General features: G+C 36.4%; 1 protein-coding gene across 2 annotated transcripts in view; it reads left to right on the forward strand.

Moving 5' to 3' along the window:
* Positions 1-7,987: 7,987 nt before the first annotated feature.
* Positions 7,988-26,726, forward strand: part of LOC118203924 (annexin A3-like) — a 132,410-nt gene continuing 113,671 nt past the window's right edge. Inside the window, exon 1 of one of the 2 annotated variants that reach the window (XM_085807812.1) lies at positions 7,988-8,047. In XM_085807812.1, the coding sequence (XP_085663938.1) occupies positions 8,027-8,047 (21 nt within the window). In that variant the 5' untranslated portion in view covers positions 7,988-8,026. The remainder of the gene's footprint in view (positions 8,048-26,726) is intronic. The other variant, XM_085807809.1, reaches the window with a different exon arrangement.

Raw genomic sequence — 26,726 nt, forward strand, 5'->3', positions numbered from 1 at the left:
CTCATGTCTGCTCCTCGACAGCTAATCTGTAAATCATCTACATATAGTGATCCCAAGATGGTATGAGGAAGTTCTTTTAATACAGAATTTATTTTTAAACTGAACAGCGTTACACTAAGCACACAGCCTTGAGGCACACCCTCTTCCTGTTGAAAAACATCCGAAAAAACAGAGCCAATCCTTACTTGAAAAGTTCTAGCGTTCAAGAACTTTTGTATGAAAATTGGTAGGTTGCCGCGCAAGCCACTCTCGTGAAGATCCCGGAGTATACCGTATCTGAATGCCTTATCATAAGCTTTCTCAATCTCGAAGAATATTGAGACAAGGTGACTTCTTCTGACAAAGGCTTTTCGAATAGATGTCTCTAATAGAAGCATATTGTCTACGGTCGTTCTCCCCTTTCGAAAACCGCTCTGATAAGGCGATATAATATTATTCTTTTCCAAGAAGTAGACTAGGCAGCTGTTTACCATCTTTTCAAACAGTTTGTAAACACAACTGGTAAGGGCAATTGGCCGATAGTTCGAGGGATTCCACGGGTCTTTCCCTGGCTTCGCAATAGGAATGACAACAGCTCTCCTCCATGCACTGGGAAATGTACGCTCCTTCCACACTCTATTGTAAAGTATGAGAAGGCCACTCAGTGACTTATAGGACAGATCCTATAGCATTTCATAATACACGCCATCTAGACCAGGACAAGACCTATGTGTCTGCAACAAAGCTCTCCTTAATTCAACCATAGTAAAGTCTCTATTGTACGGCTCAGATTTGGAAGAGTTGAATGCGATGGGATTTATTTCAGAGTGTTGCTTGATAGAGAGAAATGCAGGTGAATAGTTTCTGCTTGAAGAAACAGCAGAAAATGTCTCACCAATAGTATTTGCAATTTCTTCTATGGAGCTAATCACTCGGCCATCTTTTTCCATAAAGGAAAGTGAGTGGTCTTTATACATTCCGCATGCTTTTCGCACTCTTTCCCAAACCTGCTTACTAGGCGTAGAGGATGTTATTGAGGATACATATGAAATCCCGGAATCCCTCTGGCTCTGCTTTCTTACTTTTCGTGCATTTGCTTTGGCTCTTTTAAAGGCTATGAGGTTTCGCAGAGTAGGATATCTACGAAAAATACCCCATGCTTTTTTCTGTTTTTTCAGTGCTTCATGACAGTCGCGATTCCACCATGGTTTCGTATATTTAAGCATTTTTCCTGATGTTCTAGGAATCGAAAGCATACCTGCCTGAATAATAGTATTAGTAACAGCTTCCACAGCGTCATCGATATGCCGATCTTCTACCATTTGATCTCTGAGCTCTGCAATGGAAGAGAAGAGTTCCCAGTCTGCCCTGTCCAGTATAAACCGAGGGAGTCTCGACATGGGGTTTGCTCCTCTTCGTGGAAGACATACAAAAATGGGATAATGATCGCTGTTGTACAGGTCATTTCCGACACTAAAAGTGCAAAATGGCAACGGAGATGGTGAACAGATGGCAAGATCGAGAGCGTGGAATGTCCTTGAAGGCTCATGGAAGTACGTATCTTGCCCATTATTTAGGAGACAAAGGCTGTGATCTTCGATCATCTGCTCAATTTGTCTTCCTCGGCAATTTGTATCTTTGCTACCCCAGAGTGGACTATGGCCGTTAAAATCTCCTATTATGATAAAAGGCTCGGGCAGCTTCTCTATTAGATTATTTAAATCTTGCTGATAAATGTGCTCATTTGGAGGCAAATACAAAGAAACAAATGAAACAACAATATCAAAATTTATTTGAGTAGCGACAACTTGGAGGGATGTCGTCAAAGGAAGTACATTTGAGGGATAATCCAGTGAGGAGAGGAGACCTACTCCTCCGCTGGCACGCTCACCTGCAAGGTTATCCTTCCTGACGAAAAAAAACCTCCGAAGTTTTGCCTGGTGTTCTGGTTTCAGATTTGTTTCCTGTATAGCTAAGCACACAGGATGATACGCATTTATAATAGATTTGATGTCAAGCACATTTCGGTGGAAACCGCGACAGTTCCATGACATGAGGGTGGCCATTATGAATGGTTTTTGTTTTTTCTGTGCTGTTCTTTTGTTTTTCGTGGAAGTAGATGCCTGGGAACTTCTAGACCCTCTTCTACTTCCATAAAGTCTGAATCCGCAGATTCAGAAATCATCTCATCAAGAGAGCAATTGCTGCGACTTCTATTTTTATTGGATATTTTATGTGTAGTAGTTTTGGGCTTACTTTGAATAACTGTTTCTTTCTTTTGTACTATATGGGTTGCATTTTCTTTTTCTTGTTGGATGTAGACGGTTGGGGTTTATTTGATAGGGTCTGTGTGCCTATTGATGTTTGGGTGGCGACTGTACGAGATGATTTTACAGCACTGGCGTATGATGTATTTGGTCGAAGCTGTGTGCTCTGGACTAATCTTCTGGCTTCGGCATATGAGAGGTTCCTCGTAACCTTTGCAGTCTGCACTTCTTTTTCCAATTTCCATTTTGGGCAGAGGCGTGAAAATGCTGAGTGCTCACCCTTGCAATTTATACAAAGAGGCGCAGCGGTACAATTTTCAGAATCGTGGCCAATCTGTGAGCATCGGGCGCATGTGAGGTTGCCACGACAAGACGTCTTAGAATGGCCGAAACGCTGGCATTGGAAACATCGCATAGGGATTGGAATATAAGGTCTTACAGGAATATTTAGATATCCGGCCTTAATATTCTTAGGCAGATCAGGCGTGTTGAAGGTAAGGATCACGTGTTTCGTGTCTATCAACTTACCTTCCTTACGCATCTTGATCCGCCTTACACCGCAGACATTTTGTTCGTATAGCTCAGAAGCGATCTCTTCTTCAGAAACATACAGAAGGTCGAATTCTGAGATTACACCCCGACAATAGTTGAGTGACTTATGTGGTGTTACAGTGACATTCGCTTGCCCAAGTTTAGTTATCTGAAGTAAAGAAGCAGACTGGGTGGCTGAGTTTGTATCAATAAGCAAGTCTCCGGAGAGGAGACGCTTTATATTTCTCGGCTCACCAATACAAGATAGGATATATTTGTTTATTACGAAAGGAGACATCTTATGCATTTCGCCAGAAGGACTAGAGATGACTAGGAAACGGGGACTATTGTTATGATTTTTTTTATTTGAATCTGTACGTAATTTTTTTGCAGTAGACTTTTCAGAACTAGGTTGAGTGACTGGTTTAGCAGTAGACGTTTCAGAACTAGGTTGAGTGACTGGTTTAGCAGTAGATGTTTCAGAACTAGTTTGAGTGACTGGTTTAGCACTAGAAGTTTCAGAACTAGGTTGAGTGACTGGTTTAGCAGTAGAAGTTTCAGAACTAGGTTGAGTTACAGGAGTGACTTGAGTGACAAGAGTTACCTCGAAATCTTTTATTAAGTAGATATGAGAAGCCATAGTGAAAGAATAAAGATTCGGGTCCGACGGCCCCGCCCACCACGGAGCCCAACAAGGGAACACAGATTCCTGTGTTAGGGCTAGCCGGACGTATACGCAAACTGAAGCCCCACAGTCGGCTTTCCCGAAAGCAGGTACTCCCGAGAGCTTGACCCCAAGCCACTGACACAAGGACTAGTGACCAGCCGATTGACACCCGTAAGGACGACTAAGGTGCATCCCGTTTAGCTGAAGCAGAGGCCAAAGTAGTGTGTTGGGGACAGTACCTCGCCCCTCAACTACCAGGACCCTCCTTTCCAGCGACACGGGTCTCCACGCACGGCAAACACGTGGGCAGTTTTCTCGCCACTCGAAAACTAGATGCAAGGACTGCTCTAGTCTCTCGTGACGAGCTCCAAACTCCGTATAGAGAAACCGCGAGGGAGAAGGGAAGGGAAAAAGTTCCAGCCAAGAGGAGAGGAGACGGAAAAGAGGATAGATCACTGGGGCTCCAGGATCGTGACACCCGTCTCACCAAGAAGATGATCCCCTGAAGGGCTAGGGCACCTCGGGATTGCCACACCCGTACTCACAAAAGTGAGCCCCCTGAGGGACTGGGTGGCTGAGGTTGTATGAATAAGCAAGTCTCCGGAGCGGAGACGCTTTATATTTCTTGGCTCACCAATACAAGACTGGATGTATTTGTTTATTACGAAAGGAGACATCTTATGCATTTCGCCAGAAGGACTAGAGATGACTAGGAAACGGGGACTATTGTTATGATTTTTTTCATTTGTATCTGTACGTAATTTTTTTGCAGTAGACTTTTCAGAACTAGGTTGAGTGACTGGTTTAGCAGTAGACGTTTCAGAAATAGGTTGAATGACTGGTTTAGCAGTAGATGTTTCAGAACTAGGTTGAGTGACTTGTTTAGCAGACGTTTCAGAACTATGTTGAGTGACTGGAGTGACTTGAGTAACTGGAGTGACCTCGAAATCTTTAATTAAATATATATGTGATGAAGCCATATTGAAGAGAAGAAAGATTCGGGTCCGACGGCCCCGCCCACCACGGAGCCCAACAAGGGAACACAGATTCCTGTGTTAGGGCTAGCCGGACCTATACGCAAACTGAAGCCCCACAGTCGGCTTTCCTGAAAGCAGGTACTCCCGAGAGCTTGACCCCAAGCCACTGACACAAGGACTAGTGACCAGCCGATTGACACCCGTGAGGACGACTAAGGTGCCTCCCGTTTAGCTGAAGCAGAGGCCAAAGTAGTGTGTTGGGGACAGTACCTCGCCCCTCAACTACCAGGACCCTCCTTTCCAGCGACACGGGTCTCCACGCACGGCAAACACGTGGGCAGTTTTCTCGCGACTCGAGAACTAGAGACAAGGGCTGTTCCAGTTTCTTGTGACGAGCCCCAAACTCCGTAGAGAGAAACCACGAGGGAGAAGGGAAGGAAAAAAGTACCAGCCAAGAGGAGAGGAGACGGAAAAGAGGATAGATCACTGGGGCTCCAGGATTGTGACACCCGTCTCACCAAGAAGATGATCCCCTGAAGGGCTAGGGTACCTCGGGATTGCCACACCCGTACTCACAAAAGTGAGCCCCCTGAGGGGATCTCAGAAATGGTTGTGATGTCTAAAAGAATATTTGTAAAACGTACAACATGAAAGAAACCATGAAACCTGCCATGCAGACAGATCGTTCGCCTGTTGCTAAAATCTATAAGCGGCTATTGATCTTGAACAAAGCTCAGATCGCATAAATTTACGAGTGTTAGAAAAAAAACGCAATTAGGATGTTGGGATTTTAACTTTTGAATTTAATAGTTAAAAATAATTTGCTTCTTTGTGTACCACCTATTTTTTCTTTTGTTTACCACCGGCTGAGAACCCCTGCTCTAAAGGATTGCTTTTGCTAATCTTAAGTAGATTCTGTCCATCAGTCCAGTGTTGATAAAGAACTCTGAAAATAACGCCTTGCAAATTCAGGGACCAAAGAATAGGAAAATTTAGGTCAAACCCGTTTTATTGAAGCTTTCATACTTGATGTTTCAACCAAAAACGTTAATCGATTGAACTATGAAAAGCTTTGATAAGTGGGATATTCTGGCGCTGAGGAATCGATCTTTTGCCAATCAGAGTTTTTAATAAGTGGAAGAGCTCAATTTAATAAACAGCGGTTTTTTTCCATTAACTATTATGTATTTGTTTTGATTATTGTAAATCTGAACGTAATAAGCGGCAGAGTCTATTAAGCAGTGAGCTTACTAAGACTAAGTAGCGGATACTGTATATATAATTATTTATCACGCAATAAAATTCAACATAAATCGAGTAAAATTATATCTTGTTTCAGCAAATGTACAGCTAAAAATAAGATATTCATCGTTTTAATTAATTTTTTTTATTTTATTACAGCATAAATATCAGCATTGATCGTATGGGTGTTGAATAAGTAGTACATTGTGCTTCAAAAATACATATTCCTCTGTTAGGACTTAAATTTCTACATTTTCTCTTTTCTAAAAGTTTGCTGCACAGAAATGCGGCTTTAACCTTCGATCAGAATTTTTTTTATGGCGGGCGGGCACAGGCCATTTTAGGCTTTGGTCACTACAAAAGTCAGAAGCGCTGGTCATTTTATTATGGAGGTACCTAATAAGGCGCCCTCGTTATCTTCGATGAAGGAACAGACAATTTTAAATCCATGCCTCCCCGGTATTCGAACCCGAGCATTTCAGTATTGCAGTTAGAATCTCTATCCACCTTACCATTTGGGTGGCTGCATAAGAATCCCAAAAGAATAATAAAGCTCTGTCAATACAGTGTACTTTCAATTATTCAGATGCAAATTATCTGTGCCTTTTGGTGCATAATCTAAGCTAATTTGGGACCCACACACACATGCTGTACGCGAGAGTACTTTAAAAAAAATTACATCAAAGTTTGATCATGGAGATCCTAATACAGAAACCGGTTTCCTAATACAGAAAAACCGGTAACTTAAGTAACTATGAAGAAGCTGAGGCAATAACTGAAGGTATATGCAGACAAACTGGGTAAAATTCTTCGAAAATGTCAATTGAAAAAACAAATAGCACTTCGAAAAATACGAAGTAAAATTCGAGAAATATTTAAACATTCTCAAAAACAAAGTGAATTTACTGATTTTTTTAAAGAATAAACGCATACAATATACATGAAACTTGATAGTTTTGATTATCCGTGTTTTTCAATTATCCGTGCCCTGCTTCCTCGGCATTAGCCCAGATAATCGAGAGCACACTTGTAGAGTCATTACGTTTATCGATACTGGAGACATGAAAACTGGGCAATGTCCTCTCCGGCATTCGAACACCGGACCTTCGATTGCCAACCGGAGGTGCTATCCCTTTGCACGACGAAGGAACATGGAAAAGAAGAAGAAAATACCTCACACACTCTCTACATTTAAAAAGTGTTTTTTTATTTTTGACAGAGCTTCTATTTAACTTATAAATTACTTTCCTTGCGAACTTCTGAGGAATAAATTATTAAAAAAATTTAATATCACCTATAGAGTCTCGTATGCTTTAGTGACATAAACTCACGAGCTGTAGGAAGACTGTAGAGGAATTATCCTCGTGTCTTTAACAACAGGCAGACAAGGTCAGAAGAAGCCTGTAAATTGCCCTCCTTTCATTGGATCACAAAGAATTGTCAGTCGAACCCACTTGGTTTTACATAAGCCAAAACTTCTGGCTTAATTTAAACGAGTGATGTTGAACTTAAAATGTAATTTAGACTAGCTAAGCGGCTCACAGGACGCTCAGGGAGACTCTGGCTCGTAGATACCGGCGAGACAAGAAGCACTCAACGGCGCAGAATCAAATCGCTATTTAGTAACGGTAACAAAAAGGCCTCAAGTACGCAGAACAAGCTCTAAAATCAGCTTCTAAAACCTTCGCTTAAATAGTACTTCCTTCTCCTTTAAACTGAATAAACGCGCGCTGTCTAATTTACATTCTGGGATGAAAAGCGTCGGTGAAAAGGAGAGCGACAGGGAAATTGCTTTAACTCAAAATTAACTATTGGTCAAAATAAATAAATAAATCCTCACACACCTTCAAACCATTAAAAGTAATGTCCCCAGATTTGCTTTTGTGCGTGTTAAAAATGCAAAACCTCGAAATAAGGAGAGTTTCTTGGGGAGGGGGGGGTCGTTCAACTAATATGCAAATGTTCATGGCGTTAATAATGGTGATTTAAAAACAACAGTACAAGAATAAAATACCGGTTAAAGCCCTCAAAAGCATGATGCAAGCATAGTATGTTAAACAACACACTGCAGTTTGAAAAATATATCAGTTCTATTTTATTTAGTAGCACTCTTTTTCTACACCTTGTTTCTTTAGATTTTTTTTTATTTATATATAGTCGGGCGTTTTGCGCATCATATGGGAAGTAAAGCGATCAAACCTGAATCCATTAGTTACGGTGAAAGCGTTTAGAACCACACGGCAAGGTTAATGCAGTGTAGAAAGTTATGATCATAATGCTTAAATATGCGCGTTGTTCCCCTGGCAACAGTATTCAATAAAAAAGGAACGTACGTACTACTCTGCTGCATTCCACTCCAGACCATGAGTGATTCCAGAGGCAGAGTAAGTGCTATTCCATTTTTTTCTTTTTAGTGAAATTCCGCGTGTATTGCAAGTAGTCCTTACGTTTTCTTTATCCAGACGTTTTTCTACGTCTTTTCAGTTACATAACGCTTATTATAACACTGAAGTTGCGAACCGCAACAAGTTGAGGTTGGTCAATAATCGATTTAATGTTTCTAACTTCATTTGTTTACACCATTATAATGCATGGCGGTTGCATTGAAATGATGAAAAACATACTGCACTCCTGACAGAAAAATAAATTAATCGTAGAATTCGTATATACTCATTCAAAGAGACAATAGTGTATTTTATTTATGATGGCTCCGTTTTGAAGAAAAATAGAGGATTGTCATTATTCTAACTTGTTAGTGAGGAGAAAAAGTAATATTAACATTTTAACATGCGCTGTATCTATAGTGAACAGTATCTATGTGAACAGTAGCATTTTTTGCATAAAAATACATTTACAATTCATAATATTTTTATTTAAAAATCTTTAAAAATAGTGTCATTAATTAGTGTATATTATGTTTATTATTGAACTGCTTTTTAATTACTGTTTTTGTTTTCATTTTACATAAATTTTATTGCAAATGCAACAAATTCAATGACCATGTAAAATCTCTAATTTTGTTACATTTCACATTGCAAAATTTCAGATCATTTTTTAAAATTGCGAGAAAGAGTTAAACTGCAAGGAAGTGATTAAATTAAATCGACTTCTTCATACTCCTCTCCCTAAAATAATGTTATTTTGTTCTATTCCTAAAGTGGGGGGGGGGGTTAAAAAAGTGACAAGAAAATTTTATTCAACAGTGTTGCTTATATGCATATATGCATTTACATGTAATATAATTTAATTCTATCTAATTTTTTTCCTGTTTTCCAAACAGGTACTCATTACACGAATTCCATGCTCATTTTCTCGGTAACTTTTAAACAACTTCATTGGAAAATATCTACCTTTTGTCAGTAAAGAAATTAATGCTAAATTTAGTATTTTAGCACAGGAATCAAAAACATAATTTGTAATTATTACTATTATTATTAATGCGAAAATATTTATGACCATGCAATTTACCTTTTACCAAAAATATTTATGACCATGCAATATCCTCATTTTGTTACCTCAGATTGTTCTCTAGAGTTACATTTTGCAACTTTAGACCTTCAAGAAAGGACAGTTTTTCTGAAGATCATGTTGCGAATCCTTCCATTCATTTGATTAATAATTTTGTATTCTAGTTTGCGTGACTTAACTTAGGCAAGCTACTATTTTTAACGTACTACCTGCTCTCGACAGACGTAACGCGTTTCAATATTTAATTAAACAAACATGATATTAGTTCTATTAAATTATTGAGCGTAACGTGTCATCTCGGTTGCTCTTATCGAGATTACCGTATTTACTCGCGTAATGGTCGCACCCCCCCCCCCCGTTTTGAAATGTAAAAATTCGCCAAAAGTGTACAATATTGTGTACTAGATTTACCCAGTCGCACCAAGACTTTCACAATGAAAAATTGGCCAAAAAGGTGCGACTATTGCGCGAGTAAATGCGCTAAAATATGTGGTATTTGTTTGTATGGGAGAAATGTTACTCGCTATCTTCTTTTTGATGTTGTTGATGATTTGTGAAAGAAACTTTCCTCAAATCTCTCTATAACACTCACTCTGCGATAACTACCAAATCCAGTAATTATTATCAGATTTTCAGAAGTTTGCTATAGACTTCGGCAGCTCAGCTGTAACATATCTATCTATGAAAAGAAAGTCTTGGGTTCGAAACTCAATCGCAATCTAAATCTTAATAGTGTCTCCTAAATCTTAATCCTAAACCTAAATCTTAATAGTGTAACAGAATGATAAATACTCTGCCCTTTTTATAACATACAAGAATAAAAAAATTGTGAAAAACCTTATCTGAATACAACGTATAAGCAATGATAACTGATTATTTATATCTATGCGTAATAACCATATAATTATTAAATATGATAATAATGACAAATTACTTAAAATAAATTCCTGTTCAAAAAGTAAGCAACAAGGCACAACAAGGAGTAAAGCAGAAACTATTTAATGCATATGCATAAAACTGATCCAAGAGGTTGATGTGGCATTACTATACCACACAGGAAGCAGCAAAGCAAAGACATACAAAAACTCATGTATTACAACCATCAATATCCCGAAATATCAAATGGGTTGGAAGAATGTGAAATGAAAACATCAAGCTAATAACGGGTATGACACCCTCTAGCTAAAATGCATGCTTGACTACGGCGACGCAAGTTGGAAATAGTATTGTTGATCGCTTGTTGTGGCAGTAACGCATGTCGGAGCTCGTGGAGGTTTACTGGCGGCACACTGTGACCTGCTATCCGTCATCCGAACTCACACATGCTTTATGGGATTCAGGTCCGGTGATCTTACAAGCCACAGCACATGTGGAATGGTTTCACTCTCCAGATCACTCCGTATCACTCGAGCTATATGCGGGCGGGCGTTATATTTCATAAATATTGCCACGGAAATCCATTGCAGCGGTAAAAGGACGCACAAGAGGGTGTAGAATTTCGTCGCGATACACAACGGTTGTGATGAAACCACAAGGAATCTCGTAGAGGTCGATGCAGCCGTTCGTTGCTACCCTAGCCCATATAAGTATGCCTTTTCCTTTTCCATCTCTTTCGATGATGTTTGGCGCATAATAGCAAGTTCCTGGCTTTCACCATACCATTGCCCTTCTGGAATCGTTCTAGTATTAAATCGAAACTCATCCGTAAAGAGTACGTAGCCCCACTGACCTAATACACATCGCATAATTAAAAAATTCAAGTTGGCGCCATGGGGTAAACCAGGCAAAATGGGCGCTTCCCGCAATGTGTTAAGAATTAATAATTTTAAATAAAATAATACTCTGATGAGATGTATCGATATAGACTTTTATTTTTTTGTAACATTTATTACCTGTTATTGCAAAAAATTTTAATTACAAATTATTGCAAAGAATATATAGCCATAAATTTATAACTACTGGGTATTCAGACAAAGATTACCTGTAAGCAGAAATAATATACTGCCAGCCTACTATGAAGTTCATTCTTCTAGAATGTGTTGCTGTTCTGGTTTTGTATCTGAGTAATTATTAGACGCTTTAACATTAGTAACCGTAAGGCAGCGATTTGAAATTCTTGCTTTGTGTGTTTACACAAATTGTGTGTTTTTCTTTCTCCTTCTTTACCGAAAATAAATGCCTCTGGAGCATATCAGATTTTTTTCTTTGTCACACCTTGGGGTATAATGTTTTTGCTAGAAGGACCAGCAATTTTAAATTTAGAAAAGCTGCCATTCTGGGCACGGATTGCATCCACTGCCGATTGCATTGAATCAAACTGTCTTTTTATTGACAATCAGCATCAGTTTTTATCGAACGTGTCATAAATAAAAAATTTTCATTCATATTCTGAACTTTTCCCACCAAAGTTAAGTTCTGAAAGTGCTAGATGCAATTTTTCCCAATTCTGATGAAATTATATAATTATATCCTACTCGGTAAGTTTGTCATCATCATGATCAATAGATAAATCATCTACTGAATCATTAATGATTATCGCATTTTTGTTTTTTCTATACTAACATACAGAATGAATATGCTTGCACATATTCATTTTATACTTGCATCTATGCATGTACAAGTATATTCGTGAATATATGCATTACATTCAGTACATGTAAGTTGGCAAGTTAATCTTTTTCTTAGGATTTGTAGCTTGCTAAAAAGTTTGCCTTCATTCATAATAATCAGTCTATCGACCAGTTTATCTCTAATAAAATTCATTAGTATTATGACTAATTTATCTAGACGGTTCATTATTTTCCCATTAATATACAGATATTTAATAGTCTCGTACATTCTTTCTAAATGCATATTTGTATTCATTTAACATTGCAAACTATGGCAATACGCCCTTGATGTGGCATTTTTTGTATAATAACTTGTGAAATACGTCACGGTCAGTCTGTAACTTTTTAGTTCCTGCTTCCAACATATTTTTGAAAATTAAAGCGTCTCTTTCCTCCAACAAAGTTCGGACTATTTTGTGAACCCCTGGTTGTTTTTCCTTATTATTTACTTTTTTTAATTGTGATTTCCATGCCCTATCGACATGCCAGCTACAGAAAAGCCATTCCTTTAACTGGTCTGATTTGGCACCACCCGTTAAAAAAATTATTTGTCATATCTGACATAAATTCATCTGGGTGAGTGTTTCTCAATATGCGAAAAAAACAGTGCTATCACAGTTAGATCGGTTCTGCTACATATGCAGAAAACACATGGGAAGCCCCGAAGGTTATCAAGTACCAAAAGTATTATAAGATCAAACCTATATTTATTTAAACCAGAGTTTCTTAAACATTTTGGTGTGGGGACTCCACAATATTTACGAGACTTTTGTGGGACCCCATATGCATTGCTCAAATCAGACACACGCGTTACATTCTTCACTTGCACTGTAATATAATATTGCAGATTTAGACCATTAATTTTAATTTTAAGACACAGAGCAATGTGAAAATTTTAAATAAGTGACACACTTAAAAATATTATACAATAATAAAAATAAATTCAATTACTTGGATAAATTCAAACATTAACCATAGTCTGTTGATTAATTGTAGCCATTTGGAAGGTCACTACTGAGAAAAACCCATTTACTTCTAACAGCGCATATTAGGACGAGGAATTAAGTATCAATGGGAAGGGTGTGCCTGTTTATTTTTAACTATATTACCAAATCTTGGCAAAATAGTCGACAAAGCACTTCCTCAATATTCTTTGCATTTGATCGGCACTTTGATTTTATGGTGGTTAAAGACGAAAATGTTGTCTCACACAAATATGTCTTAAAAAAAGGTAAAAGAAAGTTTATGGCAGTTTCAGAATCAGAAATCGTTGAAAATTCTTTTGCGAATCCTAGCGAAAAATCTCCTAAGGTTTTTGTATTAAAATCAAGTTTCAACCCCGAATTATTTGATAGAGCAGCAAGTTCTTCTTGTAAATTTTAATTGCAAATGAGTAATATTTTCAACATCATTAATTCCGAATGGTTTCACAATACATATTAGTTCTACGCCACTAAAATTAGAAGGGAAATATTTCTCAAAGTTTATCTCAAGACATCGAAGATGCTCACTTTTAACAACTCATCTTTTTGATGATCTGCTTCATCATTTTCACTTAAAAATTCACTTGTTGCGACATTTCCAAACATTTCCACCATGGCTCTGCATATGGTAATTTTCTTAACAAACGCATTAATTTTTTATATGAATATGTTGCAACTTTTTCCTTGAAGTGACAAATTTAGTTCATTTAGTGTTTCAAATGTCACTCAAATAACATAGTTTTTGCAGCCACAACTTATTATGGAATAAATTCGCAAAATCAGATTTTTCTTCAATTAGAAAGAGAACTTCAACTTTTAATTTAAATAACCTTTTTTAAACTATGCTTCTTGAAAACCATCTTATCTCTGCATGTAATAATAACTTTTTATATTCAGAACCCATATCTTTACAAAACGACTGTTCAAAGCTCGACTTTTAATAAAGTTGACCACTTAAACACTATCTCAAAGCATAACTTCTTAACCCCACTGGTATTTTTTGGCCACCAGGGCCTCTCGATGTATCATGCAATGAGTAAATGTCATATGTTTGTCCCCCTTTCCATAACTTTGGCTAGGAATTCAGTTTTTTTCACCGACCATCGCTTTAGTAACGTCTGTACAAATGCCAACACAATTTTTTCATTGCAAACTTACTTCGATGAAAAATTCATTAACTTTTACAAAAATGCCCTCTCCTCTTGTGTGTCCATCCAAAGAGCGACAAAGCAAAAATTAAAAATTCCTCATGAATATATCCTTCAAAAATACATCTAACATACATTAATAATTAAGCCAAGTTGGTAATATCAGTTGATTCATCCAACTTGATTGCAAATTTAAGACTCATTTTGAGCTTAGTTATTAGCTGCTGATGATAATGTTTATTAATTTCCAAAGCATTGTTGGATAATGGAATTTTACGGAATTCATCCGCGTACTTTTTGCCATGAACTAATTCGGGCATCTTAAAAGCAGCCGTCAATATTAGTGAGTGAGTGAGTGGGTGAGAGATTATGGCGTAAGACCAAAGATGATTATAGCGCGCCAAACACGAGATGCGATGATTACAAATCATGAAATTAAAATACAATAATTAAAAACAAGTATACAAATGTACCAAATCCAGAGGATGAAGCCATATAAAAACAAGTTAAAAGCACACATTAAAATTCAAGACACAGTCTTCAAAACAAATTACATTAGATAATAAAAGCCAGTCTCTTTTAAATAATAAAATTAATTAATATTGACCTCTCTTCCGATTAAACGGTCGAGAGGTAAGTCACAGTTATTAAAATATTTCTGACGAAGACTATTAAAACATGGACAATCAATTAAAATATGACAGACAGATAGACAAACATTACAATTTGAACAAACAGGCTCATTCTCAGCTTTTAAAAGGTAGTTATGTGTGACTCTAGTGTGACCAATTCTGAGGCGAGTCAAAAGAACTTCCTCCTTACGATTTTTGGTTAATTCCCAATGCTCAATTCTAGGCTTTACATGTCTTAATTTATTTTGAAGCTGAACATCCCAAAGTTGCTGCCATTTTTTTCGGATCTTCTGTTTCACAACATAACAGATGTCTGCAAAAGGGATGAGACGACTGGACAGTTCAACAGCACATTTCGCTCTGATATCTGCCAGCTCATTCCCTTTTATTCCCACATGCCCGCCGTCAATATTAGATTTTCTGCAATTGAATAGGCTTTTTTTTTTTTTTTTTTTTTTTTTTTCCCAATTAAATACGGTGCTTCATAAGACGCGAATCAATACTTTTCGTCCACAATAACAAAGTTCTCAAAGCCAAATTTTTACTCATTTGAAGATTTCAAAGGTCGTTCAAAGTTTTTTTAGGTTCTTGTAGTGAGCAAGCAGTATGCTTTGTATTGAGCTGTCGCTTTAATTTGTCGGATTCCATCCTTTCTGTAGCCAAAGCTTCATTACATATTAAGCATAATTGTTTTTCAATTCCATCATAATTACAAGAAGTGAAACTAGATTCCAAATATGATTCGTCATATTTTCGTTTTCTTGATATTTTGACTGCGTTCTTCCTAGGTACCAGAGATGGCTTTTCATTGTTTTCAGTTTCTTTATCTCGCTTACCTAAATTCAACCCCTTATCCATGATTCGTAAAAATATTTGATAATAATTATTTTTGAGAAAACAAGGGGGAATTGTTTAAAATAGATTTTTTAAATAACTAATAAAAATAAATTATGTACTTGGTGGGGAAACGAACGAAACAACAATGGCAAAAACGACAGGACGCTTGTTTTATCGGGACAAAAGCACTGTATATATATTCGGAGTGAAGGAGCGCTCAGACGTGTGAAAATGATTTGCATAGAACGGCTGACCTTAAGACAGACAAGGTAAACAGATGTCTTGTTTTGCATCCGCTAAGTCTTTCTACACCGGTGAGCGAAAAATCAGGCTTAGGTGCGAAGGAAAGATATTTAGAAAGGAAGGCAGTTTCGTATTTCAGGAAAGAGTAAAAAGACACTTCGTAAATTTTATACCAGCTCGAAAGGGCAGGAAGAAAAGATGGGACAGAAAAAAAATTTTTAAATGGCCCAAAAATAATGGAGAGGGGGAAAAAAAGGTCCTTAGAAAAAAAAGGAAATGAGTAAAAATTTCCTAAAATACGATTGTGCCCATGAGTGTAGTCAAAAAGGAGGAAGCTGTGTTCATTTAAAATAAATAGTGTCTTCCAGATGTGTATAGTGCGTGTGCTTGGTAAAGCTAAATAGATGTGATGGGGAGGGGAAAATTGGGAGTCCATTTACATAACAGTTTAAGTCTAGTTAAGAAACTAACTTAAGATAGGAAACTAAAATTAGAGAAATTTTAAAATTTAAAAAAAAATGAAGCCTCAACATGGGGAACAAGGCAATATGTTTGCCTTCACCTTTAGACACAACAACAAAAGACACATAACATCAAAAAAAAGTATCTACTATTTAAACTAAAGTAACATTAAATATTACGGTTCCCAACATATTCATACATTTTTCAGAAAACAGCATCAGACAAAGTCATAAATCCATACACAGTGCGACAGCACATCAGCAAAGATAAATAAATAAAATTAGAGACTTTGTTTTTATTTTAATATTAATTAGATTTTTTATTAATTAAACATAATATTTATTTATTACTTTAACCATCCTAATTTATTATATTTGTATTAGTTTAACAAACTGAGGCCCACTGTATTAATATTTGCTCATAATTCTAAGAGGAAAGAAAGGAATATAGGGAGGAAGTCAAGGAAATATACAGTAATTTTTACCTCTCATTTGCGAACTGAAAAAGTCGGAGATCGAAGTAGTAAAGCCACAGTCTTAATTACATTCATCGATGCCCACGATACCCATTTTCTCTCTCAAGAAATCAACAGCTACTGATAAGGATAGCATCTCTACGGAATAATGATAAGAAAGGAGCCACCTGATTTAAAGTAATTACTAACTATTGTTCAATACAAGAAGTTTATGAACATAATAAATAAATTAATTTAAAGGCACTTTAATGATAGATATTTTATTTAGCTTAGAGAAAAGAAGGCTACTTATCTGAATGTTCCGTATCAGTCTTCGTATTGTAGAAAATGAACAGCGAAGAAGACAGGAACTTCAGTTTGATGGACGAGACATTGCAGAGGAAAAGCGCAAAAGCTTTTTTGGAGAAATGAAAGTTTTCTGAAACATGCATTTAAAAATTTCGGAGCTCTGCTAAGGTGCTGCCTCCATCGTTCGTCATCGCTGCACCTCCTCCAACGACTAACCGACAGACAGACAGACAAAGTAGACAGATGTCTTGTTTTGCACCCGCTAAGTCTTTCTGCACCGATGGGCGAAAAATCAAGCATAGGTGCGAAGGAAAGGTATATAGAAAGGGGGCAATTTCGAGATTTAGAGGATAGTAAAAAGGAACTTCGTATTGTTTTATACGAGTTCAAAAGGCCCGAAAGAAAAGTTGGGACAAAATAAATTAAAAAATAAATGGCCCATAGCGATATCGAGAAGAAAGAAATTTATATATATATATATATATATAAGAGGCCCTCTAGAGGCCCTTTTATATATATATATAAAAGGGCCTCTAGAGGAAAAGGAAAAGAAGAAAAACTTAATTAGCTAATGCGTACATGAGTATGATGAAGGTGGAACTATGTGATGAGTGGAGGTAAAAATTTAGATAAATAATATGATTTTAAGATTCTTGTGTTCACAGTCAGTGAATATTAATATCAAAAGAAGCACTAAATATTTAACATAAATATAATTCACACAATTTACAGGAAGAGGGAGGAAAAAAAAAAAAGGTGAGAACATAAGTGCATTATGCAGTGCTAGAGCATGTCGACTTATGAAGTTTTGTAGAGGAAGAAGAAGAATTTAAAAATAAATAAATAAATAAATAATTTTTTTACGTATATAAATAAATAAATACAACATATATTTATGGTAAGGAGAACTTAACTACATAGAATAGTTTTGTCTAGTTGCGCATAGAAATTATATTATCACATTACTTCAGTAGGATTAAGGAATTACACGTTTGATAGAAATGCAAAAAGGGGAAAAAAATTTTTTTAATAAAAAGAGAAGAAAAATTTAGACTAATTTTATTCATAAATATAAAATGAAAGGGTAATTATTGAAAAAGAAATTTTTTTCGGGGGGGAGGGTAAAAAGGAAAGTTCTTACAGTTTTGCAGGAGTGTCTCAAACCAACGACTAACCGTCTGACACTAACAAGACGGCTGAACGCGACGGTTGAAGTCAAAGACGGCACAGCGCGTTTGTATTACCAAAACACTCGGATCTTGCATACGCAGGGCCTTTGACGAAATGACAGCGTCACGCGCAAAGCAAGTAAAATGAACGTTTCTATTATAAAAAACACTTCGAAACGTTTTCGTTTTTTTCTTTGTCTGTATTTTTTTATCTTTATCTATTTTCAGATACATTCTGTAAAAATATTTGGTAACTGTAAAATTATTTTAGTAAGATAAAGAAGTATCAAAATTGCTAAATTTTTTAGCCGAGCGCTTCTGCAGGTCCTGCGGCCCCAATTAGGGTCGCCACCCACAGTTTAAGAAACTTTGATTTCACCATGGGTTCCATCAAAACAAACACAATCCTTTCCAACTTTTTCCACCATGTAACCCTGAGCTTCATTCATAATTATCAGAATAAAATCGTGGAAGTTTAAGCTCGGTTAACATATCACATAGTTATCCTAATGGTTTGTAAAACAGCACGCAAGAACTTTGTGTGTGTTCCATTGCACGAACCCATGATTCCACACTTACTGCATCATCTGTGTGTCTCATGACAGATTGAATAGAAATTCAATATTATGTAAATGATGGCAAGTGACTAGATTCATACGTATCTAATTTCCTGGATAGAATCACAAATTTCACTTAAAATCCTTTCGAAAAGAATACCAGCAGCACTCTTGGAAGCTAAATACATTCTATTTTCTTTGGAAAGAAATATATGTCCAATTTCATTTTTATGTCCAACATGCGTTTTTAAATATTGAACACAGCATTTTCCATCAGTTTCAATAACAGTAATACTTGCTGAACAAAACCCATTTATTTATTTTTTTACCCTTGTAGTTTTAAAAGTCTAATGCCACTGCCTTCTGGTGTATAAATACTAGAACGATGACACACAAAAATGTAGTAGGTATTTAAATTTCTTTTTTGGGGGCACCACGAACTATGAAACTGCCTTTTGTTTCGATTTCAGTGTCTTTTTTTCCATACAGTAAATTCTTGAAAACAAGGGAATTGCAAATCTTCAGTTACAACACATATATCATGGAAGTTTTCAAAATGTTTCAGCAATTCTGTCTTTGTAAATGTAAAACTGGCACTTCTGCTTATAGCCAGAACGTTTACCATCTTCCGTGAGTATAGTTGTGTATCCTTTACCATGTTCTATACGTTCTTGTGCACGAAGTAGCTTTTGTTTTGAAAATATTTTCTCACAATCATCACATGTAAATTTCCGAACAGTTCTTAATGCAGGAGCTAATTCCTCTAATTTCGAAGAAGGGCCACTTAATAATAATACGCGCCCGTAGATTTCATTGGAACAAATAGGACTTCGAACATTCCAAACACACAAAATTTCCTTGTAACCATGCTAAATATAAGAATTGAGTAAATTGTTGATTCAGGGTTAACTTCTGCAACGTGACAAAATTTAGTGGAACAACAACATGTCTTTAGTTGCCAATCAATACATCGCCGATTCTGAATAGCGGATGCCAGCCAATAACGCCAACAAAGCTTGTCATTGCGCATGCGTGAAGCATAAGCCATGCTAGGGCTAGACTAGCGTCTACGGAGAGAAGGCGTGGACCTTATAAGGTCCATGAGAGAAGGCAAATTAGGATCATGATCTTATCCTCATTTCTTGTGCTCATTCGCTTTTGCGCATCATGTGACGTTTGCAGATACGCCAAAAATTTGTTTATAATTCGTGTTATTTGACTTCGTACGTTTTATGCTTTATTTATATGTCAATTTTGCTTTCACATATTTATAATCAGTGAAGAATTTTTCAATAAAAGGCCCTTCTCAGGAGCAAATACTTCGGAATATTCTGAGGATTTTGAGCGATTGCTTTATAATATTAGAGTATATAACACCAATTTAAATGAGCTGGATTATGATGTCCATGATGATTTCGACAATAGATCTGAAATTCACAGTTCCGCTTTGATTACGAGTAGTAATATCATTCAGAAAACTACAATTTCCAAATATTTCGACTGATCTATATGCAAAAAATGTTTTTCAAATGGCAGCAGTTTATAGCATTGTTTAACATACATTTCAATTAAGAACGCATTTCTACTGCTGGAATATCTAATTCCAGTTCAAATCATACATCTAATGAAATCGTCAATGGTAATTAGATTTCAGATATTTTTGCTGCAAAATCCAGTACAATTTCTAAAAATTTTAACTGCCTATATTGCAAAAAATGTTTCTCAAATAACAGCAATCTAAAATGTCACTGCATAAAATTGCATATGTCACAGTAAAAAACATTGCTTACGTAAAAGTACAGATTTCAAATTTAAATGCAGTTTATGATGTCGTCAGTTCAACGATAATAAAAATTTGCTGTTTTCACAAGCGGGGAGTACATTCACAGTTCATCATAAAAAATTAAAGTGTTGCGTGCGTACGGGTTTTGAAATAGATTGAATGCAAAAAAATCCGATAAAAAGTAATAAATTTTATTCTTATCGCAGAAAATATAACAAAACGCTGGATTTTTCCTCAAATATTTTCGTACAATATAATCAGCAGCTATATTTTAAACTACTAAAATGTTAAATAGAATGCAATCCAAAACGCAGAGAAAGCTAATCCGATCTCACCGCGAATTCGCTACAGTAGACAACTGTTATCTAAACAATTGATTTAGTTTCTGTAATTACGGCAAAGCTCGAGGGCTATCTGCCAAAGGGGAGGGATGCCTTCGTGGAGGACTTTCTACGAGAAATTGGCTGGTATACACGTTACACATGGGGAAAACCACGAAAACGCCCATGCAGCCAGCCCGTTCGCGAGATTCGAATCTTAGACCGAACTACCAGTGTTCAGCGATTTTACCACTCGGCCGCTGGTGAGCCTAAACAGTTGAGCTGGGGTGTTTTTCTCCGGCATTTTAAAGCTTTTTTAATCAGTTGCGAGAACTTTCTGGTGATTTCCGTTTCCTCGAGATTTCTGGAAAGCAAAAAGTAGAATTACGAGATATCTATTTATTAAATGTTAAATGCGCGTGCTCCTGTATTTTTACTTTTTCGGAGTAGCTTTATCTTAAAATAAGTCTTGTGCTGCATTGCATGGGATATAAAACAATTTTAATGATGATTCTACTAAAAATAGCAAACTAAATGCAAAACTCGTAACAATATAAATGCCCATTACGTAATGAATGTTTCCCAAAGAAAAACTTTTTATTACATTTGCAAATGGAGCGTGAAATAGCCATTAAGAGAGAGATTTCTCTGTGTTTCATGATATCATACTATGAAAGGAGAATTTTGAAAGGGAAACAAAATCTAATTCTTTTCAATTTACAAAGGAACATAACCAATGTAAAATATATTTATTTTGTATATATTTATTTTTGTAACCAATGTAAAATATATTTATTTTGTATGCCAATCATTCAGGGCACTATATATCTAAAGCGCAAGGTATGCGACAATTAAAAATACAACAGAGTAACAAAATTAATGCTCATTGTCCAGCCTCTATAAAAGTAAGCCAATTTAATAATGAAAATTGTATTGCTAATATTGAAAAACCCAGGTAGGTCATGGAAATGGTAAAGGGTATCTGTCTCTTACAAAATCAGAAGGGCAATTTTTAACAACTAAAATTGCTGGAAAGTCCATTCTGTTGCAATTTTAGATAAAAATCGAGATTCTGTATCTGATACTGGGCTTGAGAGATTGCATCTTTTGGTAAAGAAAGATTTATGGAATACTGAAAATTCTGTACTCTTTTATTATTGGGAACAGAATGTATGTATTCAGAAATATATGTGTACATGGATGGATGGATGGATGTGTTCATGTATGCATATATATATATATATATATATATATATATATATATATATATATGTATGTATGTACATACGAATTTATGTGCGTGTGCATACACCCACACATATATATACACATACATAAATACTTGCATACATTTCTGAATATGGTCGCGATAACAAAAGAGTACTGAAAATTCTTATAATCTACAGTCAAATGCTGTTAGATATAAAAATGATTGTATAAGTGTAGAAGCCTGGTTTAATGAAATAAATTAGCGAGGACAACAACTGCATTTACAAGCCTCAAAACATAATTTTAGAAAATTATTCTGAATTTAAAAATGATAATTTTGCATTAATTATAATGAATGACTTCCAGAGGTACTTCCGACAGAAGTTTGGATCAGAATATGTATGTTAAGTACATAGGTCAGGATATAGGATAGGCGTAGGTCAGGTACATATCTGATATAATTTTTCTGAATTTTAGCATGTATGTACTCATTGGTTCTAGTATTTTATACAATTAGGTTTTAGCAGCTGTGTTTTCATTTATGTGTATATTTGTTTTATTGTCACAGGATTTTACTATATACATTTATTTGTAAGATTATTTTAAGTATCAACCTAAACTCCTTTGCGTCAGCTGCTGCCCATCTCTCTGTTCTCCAAAATGTTATTGGTGTTAGTCCTGATCTGATCTTACTGCATGAGTCCTATTGGGTTAATGGAAATTTGGCATTTATTGAAAATGGTTGGAGAGTTGCAGCTGGAGTCATAGAACTAACTGAAGTTGTTGTTTTAAAAGAGGAAATTGATTTTATAGTGGATTATGAAATGGACGAAATAAAAGGTATTACTGTATTTAATGGGAGAACAGGAGCTGAGTTTTATATTGGTATACTTTTCTCCTGCAGAGGACGTTGCTGTGAATCTCCATAAATTGGAAGATGTTTTAACTATATATAAAAGGTTTTTAATTATGGGTGATTTTAATTCAAAACATTTTAGCTGAGAGGCCAAATTGGTTGGTGCAAGAGAAACGTTGGTATTTGATTTTATTTTAGCTCATGATTTAATTTTGTTTAATGGCTTTAATTCTATTGCTTTATTCTATTGTTGCTTCCGACAGGAGAACTTTAAATTCTCCTGTTGGACAAGTTTGGACAGATTGGTTATGGGATCCAGCAACCAGGATAGTGAAAAATGCAAACTTGAAATCAATGCTGAAGATTCACTGAGCGATCATCGATATATAATCTTGGAAATGACAGATTCTTGTCTTCAACATGATGGTGTTGGTGTATTTAATTATGGCAAAGCACACTAGGGCTATCTGCCTAAGGGGAGGGATGCCTTCGTGGAGGTCTTTCTAAGGGAAACTGGCTCGTATACACGTTACACATGGGGAAAACCACGAAAACACCCATGCAGCCAGCCCGTTCGCGGGATTCGAACCTCGGACCGAACTACCAGTGTTCAGCGACTTTACCGCTCGGCCGCTGGTGGGCCTGTCTTCAACATGAAAGAGGAACCTTGGTATCAAGAAATATCCTAAGAGTTAACAGGCTCTGTAAGAAACTTAAAGTCGATATGATGAGGCTTGGTGAAAGAATTAGTGTTGTAAATGACAGTGAACCATTCATTGATTGGTGTAGGAAACGATTTTGGAATGTTGCTTCAGGCGAGAATAGTTTGCGATCTGTTGATACAGAGGAAGACTCGAAATGTGATCTTGTGGTAGACGCTCGAAATGGAGAAGTTTAAAAGACTTATTCGTGCATATAAGAGAAGTTAACAGGTGATCGGATTAGATCATAATACTAGAATTTTACGCAAGATAAAGTATAAAAGAGAACTGACTATTTATAAACGTTTGATTAGGAAGCTCAAGAGAGAATTATTTTTTAAGAAGCGTTGTTTATTGGTCCTTATAAAATTGCAATTGGAAAGCGAAATTTACAACTGAAGGTGAAAAGACCTGATGGTATGGGAGATGAACAAGATATTAATACTGTGTATGTTAAAGAGCTGTTTTATTTTTGTGAGCCAGAAGACACACTTGGGTGTATCTGTTTTTCCAGTAATAGGGCAATCAGTTGATCTATGATTCTCTGCGCATTTCACGCAGCGATGTTGGAAGAAGCAATTTTCGGACGAATGATGCCACTTTTGACATTGCGGGATTTGATTTTTTGTTTTATACTTTTCAACAGAAACTATATAGAGTTAACTTTCAGTTTGTATATTTCTACTATATTAGCAGATTGCATGAGGGTTACCTAGACCAATGGCATAGGGGCTCTGGTTCTATGTTTAGTCAGCTGAGCAATTTTTTGAACCGTAAAGCCTCGACCAGTTATTGCCTGAGCAATTTCTTATTTATCAGAATTTGATGGGAGACCTCTTACAACTACTTTGATAGGTCGTTTATATTTCTCGTTGATGATGTAATGCTCAATTGCCTCGTTCTTAAAAAGCGTAGTCAGGATTCTGTGGTCGTCGGGTGTTTGCGGGAAGATTTTTAGGAACTCCCATTAATTTTATCTAAGAATTTAGCATCAGATTTAGCAACAAATTTCTTTAGGAAGTCTTCAAATTTAATTTGGCCAGTATTCACTGTTATGGGGGGGGGGGGACATTTTTTACCTGCGAAGCAATATTGCTCTGCTGAATTCCCTCATCCATCGTATTATCATTCGCATTATTTGCATCAATCTTTTCATTTTCATTAAGTACAGAAAACTTATTTTTAACCTCTAACACAGATTTCATCTTATCTATTACCGCTTGTTTAGCGTTTTAATCGGCGTCTTAATTCCTTCGCTATCACTATCAGTAAGTTCGTTAGCTCCTTCAGGAGTAGTTTTACGTTTAGCAATTTTAGGGTTCGAATTTAGCCTATCATTAGGGTTAACAGAGTTTACAGCTGGGTTAGAGCGGGTGGATTTTCCTGCTGGAATAGCTAAGCCACACTTACCTCTGAGAGTATTAGCCTCGGCTTGCATTTTCTTCAGTACCAGCGTTATAGGTCCAGTAACCTTATTTGATGGTAGAGCGTCACTGTGGCATTTCAGTTTCCAAATCATCGATCTGCATTTTCATAAATTAAACTGAAGCATTGTCTTCCAAAGTAGCGTTATCAGCCCCTCCAGAGCAGCTAGCGTGATTCGAAGTAGCGGTCGCCGGAACGCTAACGTCCATACCTGTAACATTACTGCCTCTCGCTGAACAAACTTCGACATTGACGTTCATAAATGAGCCCCTACATGCACGGATGCAAAAGAATTTATCGACTTTGTCTGTCTGACCACATGGTAGCCCACGCAAATAAACAGAATGATTTTACGAAGAGTGCGGTAGCATATGCGCATGCTGAGATGCGCGTAAGACGGGATGATCAGATCACGATCCTTAAGTTGCCTTCTGTCCGTAGACGCTAGGTAGCGCACTTGACGGTACTACTCGAGTGGATGACCACTCACGTGGTCCTTTTTTTTCGAACACTGAGATCACTGAGACAAATTCAGAATTTTTCCTCATCTCGATTTTCGGCAAGCATGGTTTTAAGCTCTCTCCTCGATTGCCAGCCAAGACTCACCTGATAAGTTCTGAGCTGATCGTAACTATATTGATAGTGAAATGGATTGCGACTATTCAACAGCTTCGAATGCTAGTTTTAAACTAAATCGCCAGGATCTTTCTCAAAAATAAGGACCAAGACTCTGACCATTCCCAGAAAAATCTTAAACTAATCAGGCAAACTGTGCCCAAGTAAATTGAAGAAACTTCTAAATAATTTGAAAAAATGTTAAGATATTTTCCCCAACCTGATCGCAGCCCAAAAAGAAATCATCAAAAATAACACTCCAGCTCCTAAGCAAATTGATAAGGCAGAGAACCTTACTCCTGAAAGAAGATTCAAACTACTCACCACTCAGTACGATTATAATTAAAAACAATCCTAGTAATGCAGCCTCCCAAAAATATCATGAACTTATCGCAGCATTAGAAAACGAAATTAGAGAAAAGCAAAACTCTATCCAAGTTGATCAGAAAATAGAAAATGACGTTATTCCAGAAAAACAAGAAAACAACTCCTAATGGAAAACCCCGAATAAAACTTGCAAGCCAAATCATAAATTAACGCAAAATAATGAACTACCTCCAGAAAATAGATTCTCCACTTTAAACTCTGAAATGGAAACAGCAGAAATTGAAATTATTCTCCTTGAAAAAATGCCCTCAATAGTCATCACAGAGCCTAATCCTGAATGGAAATCAATACACAAAACATGTCTAGAAATCTGTCAGAATAGCACTGAAGCACAAATGAAAAACCGCGCTATATATCTTTATACCAAAAATATCACAGAGTTTTCAAAATTCCATAGCAAATCTGAAGAAAATCGGCATTCAATTCCATGCTTATCAGATAAATACTAACGTTACCATCAACGTTATACTTAAAAATATGCCTAATACCATTACCGTAACGGATGTTTTCGAAGATCTATCTAAAAGAGGTTTTCCAGTTATCAAAGTCAGGCAGTTCTCCAAGAAGATCGAGGGCCAAAAAATCTTATTACCAATCTACTTTATTGAACTTCACAGAAATCCTGTATGTGAAAATATATATCGACTTAATAATATTTTTACTCCAGCATCGTCACTGAAAAATACACGCCCAGAAAACATCCTGTGCACTGTTATAACTACCAGGAGTACGGCAATTCACAGTCGAACTGCTTCAAACCAGTTAAATGCTGTAAATGTACAGGCAATCACCGAAGCAATACTTGCAGTCTAAAAGAAAACGAAAAACCTAAGTGCATGTTTTGTTCAGGCAATCACGTGAGCTCATACAGAGGCTGTGAAGTTTACCAAAGAAGG

Source organism: Stegodyphus dumicola, chromosome X1 (genome assembly GCF_044657685.1).
Source record: "Stegodyphus dumicola isolate Sdum_Otavi_A_Nest chromosome X1, ASM4465768v1".
In the NCBI taxonomy this organism is placed as follows: Eukaryota; Metazoa; Arthropoda; class Arachnida; order Araneae; family Eresidae; genus Stegodyphus; species Stegodyphus dumicola.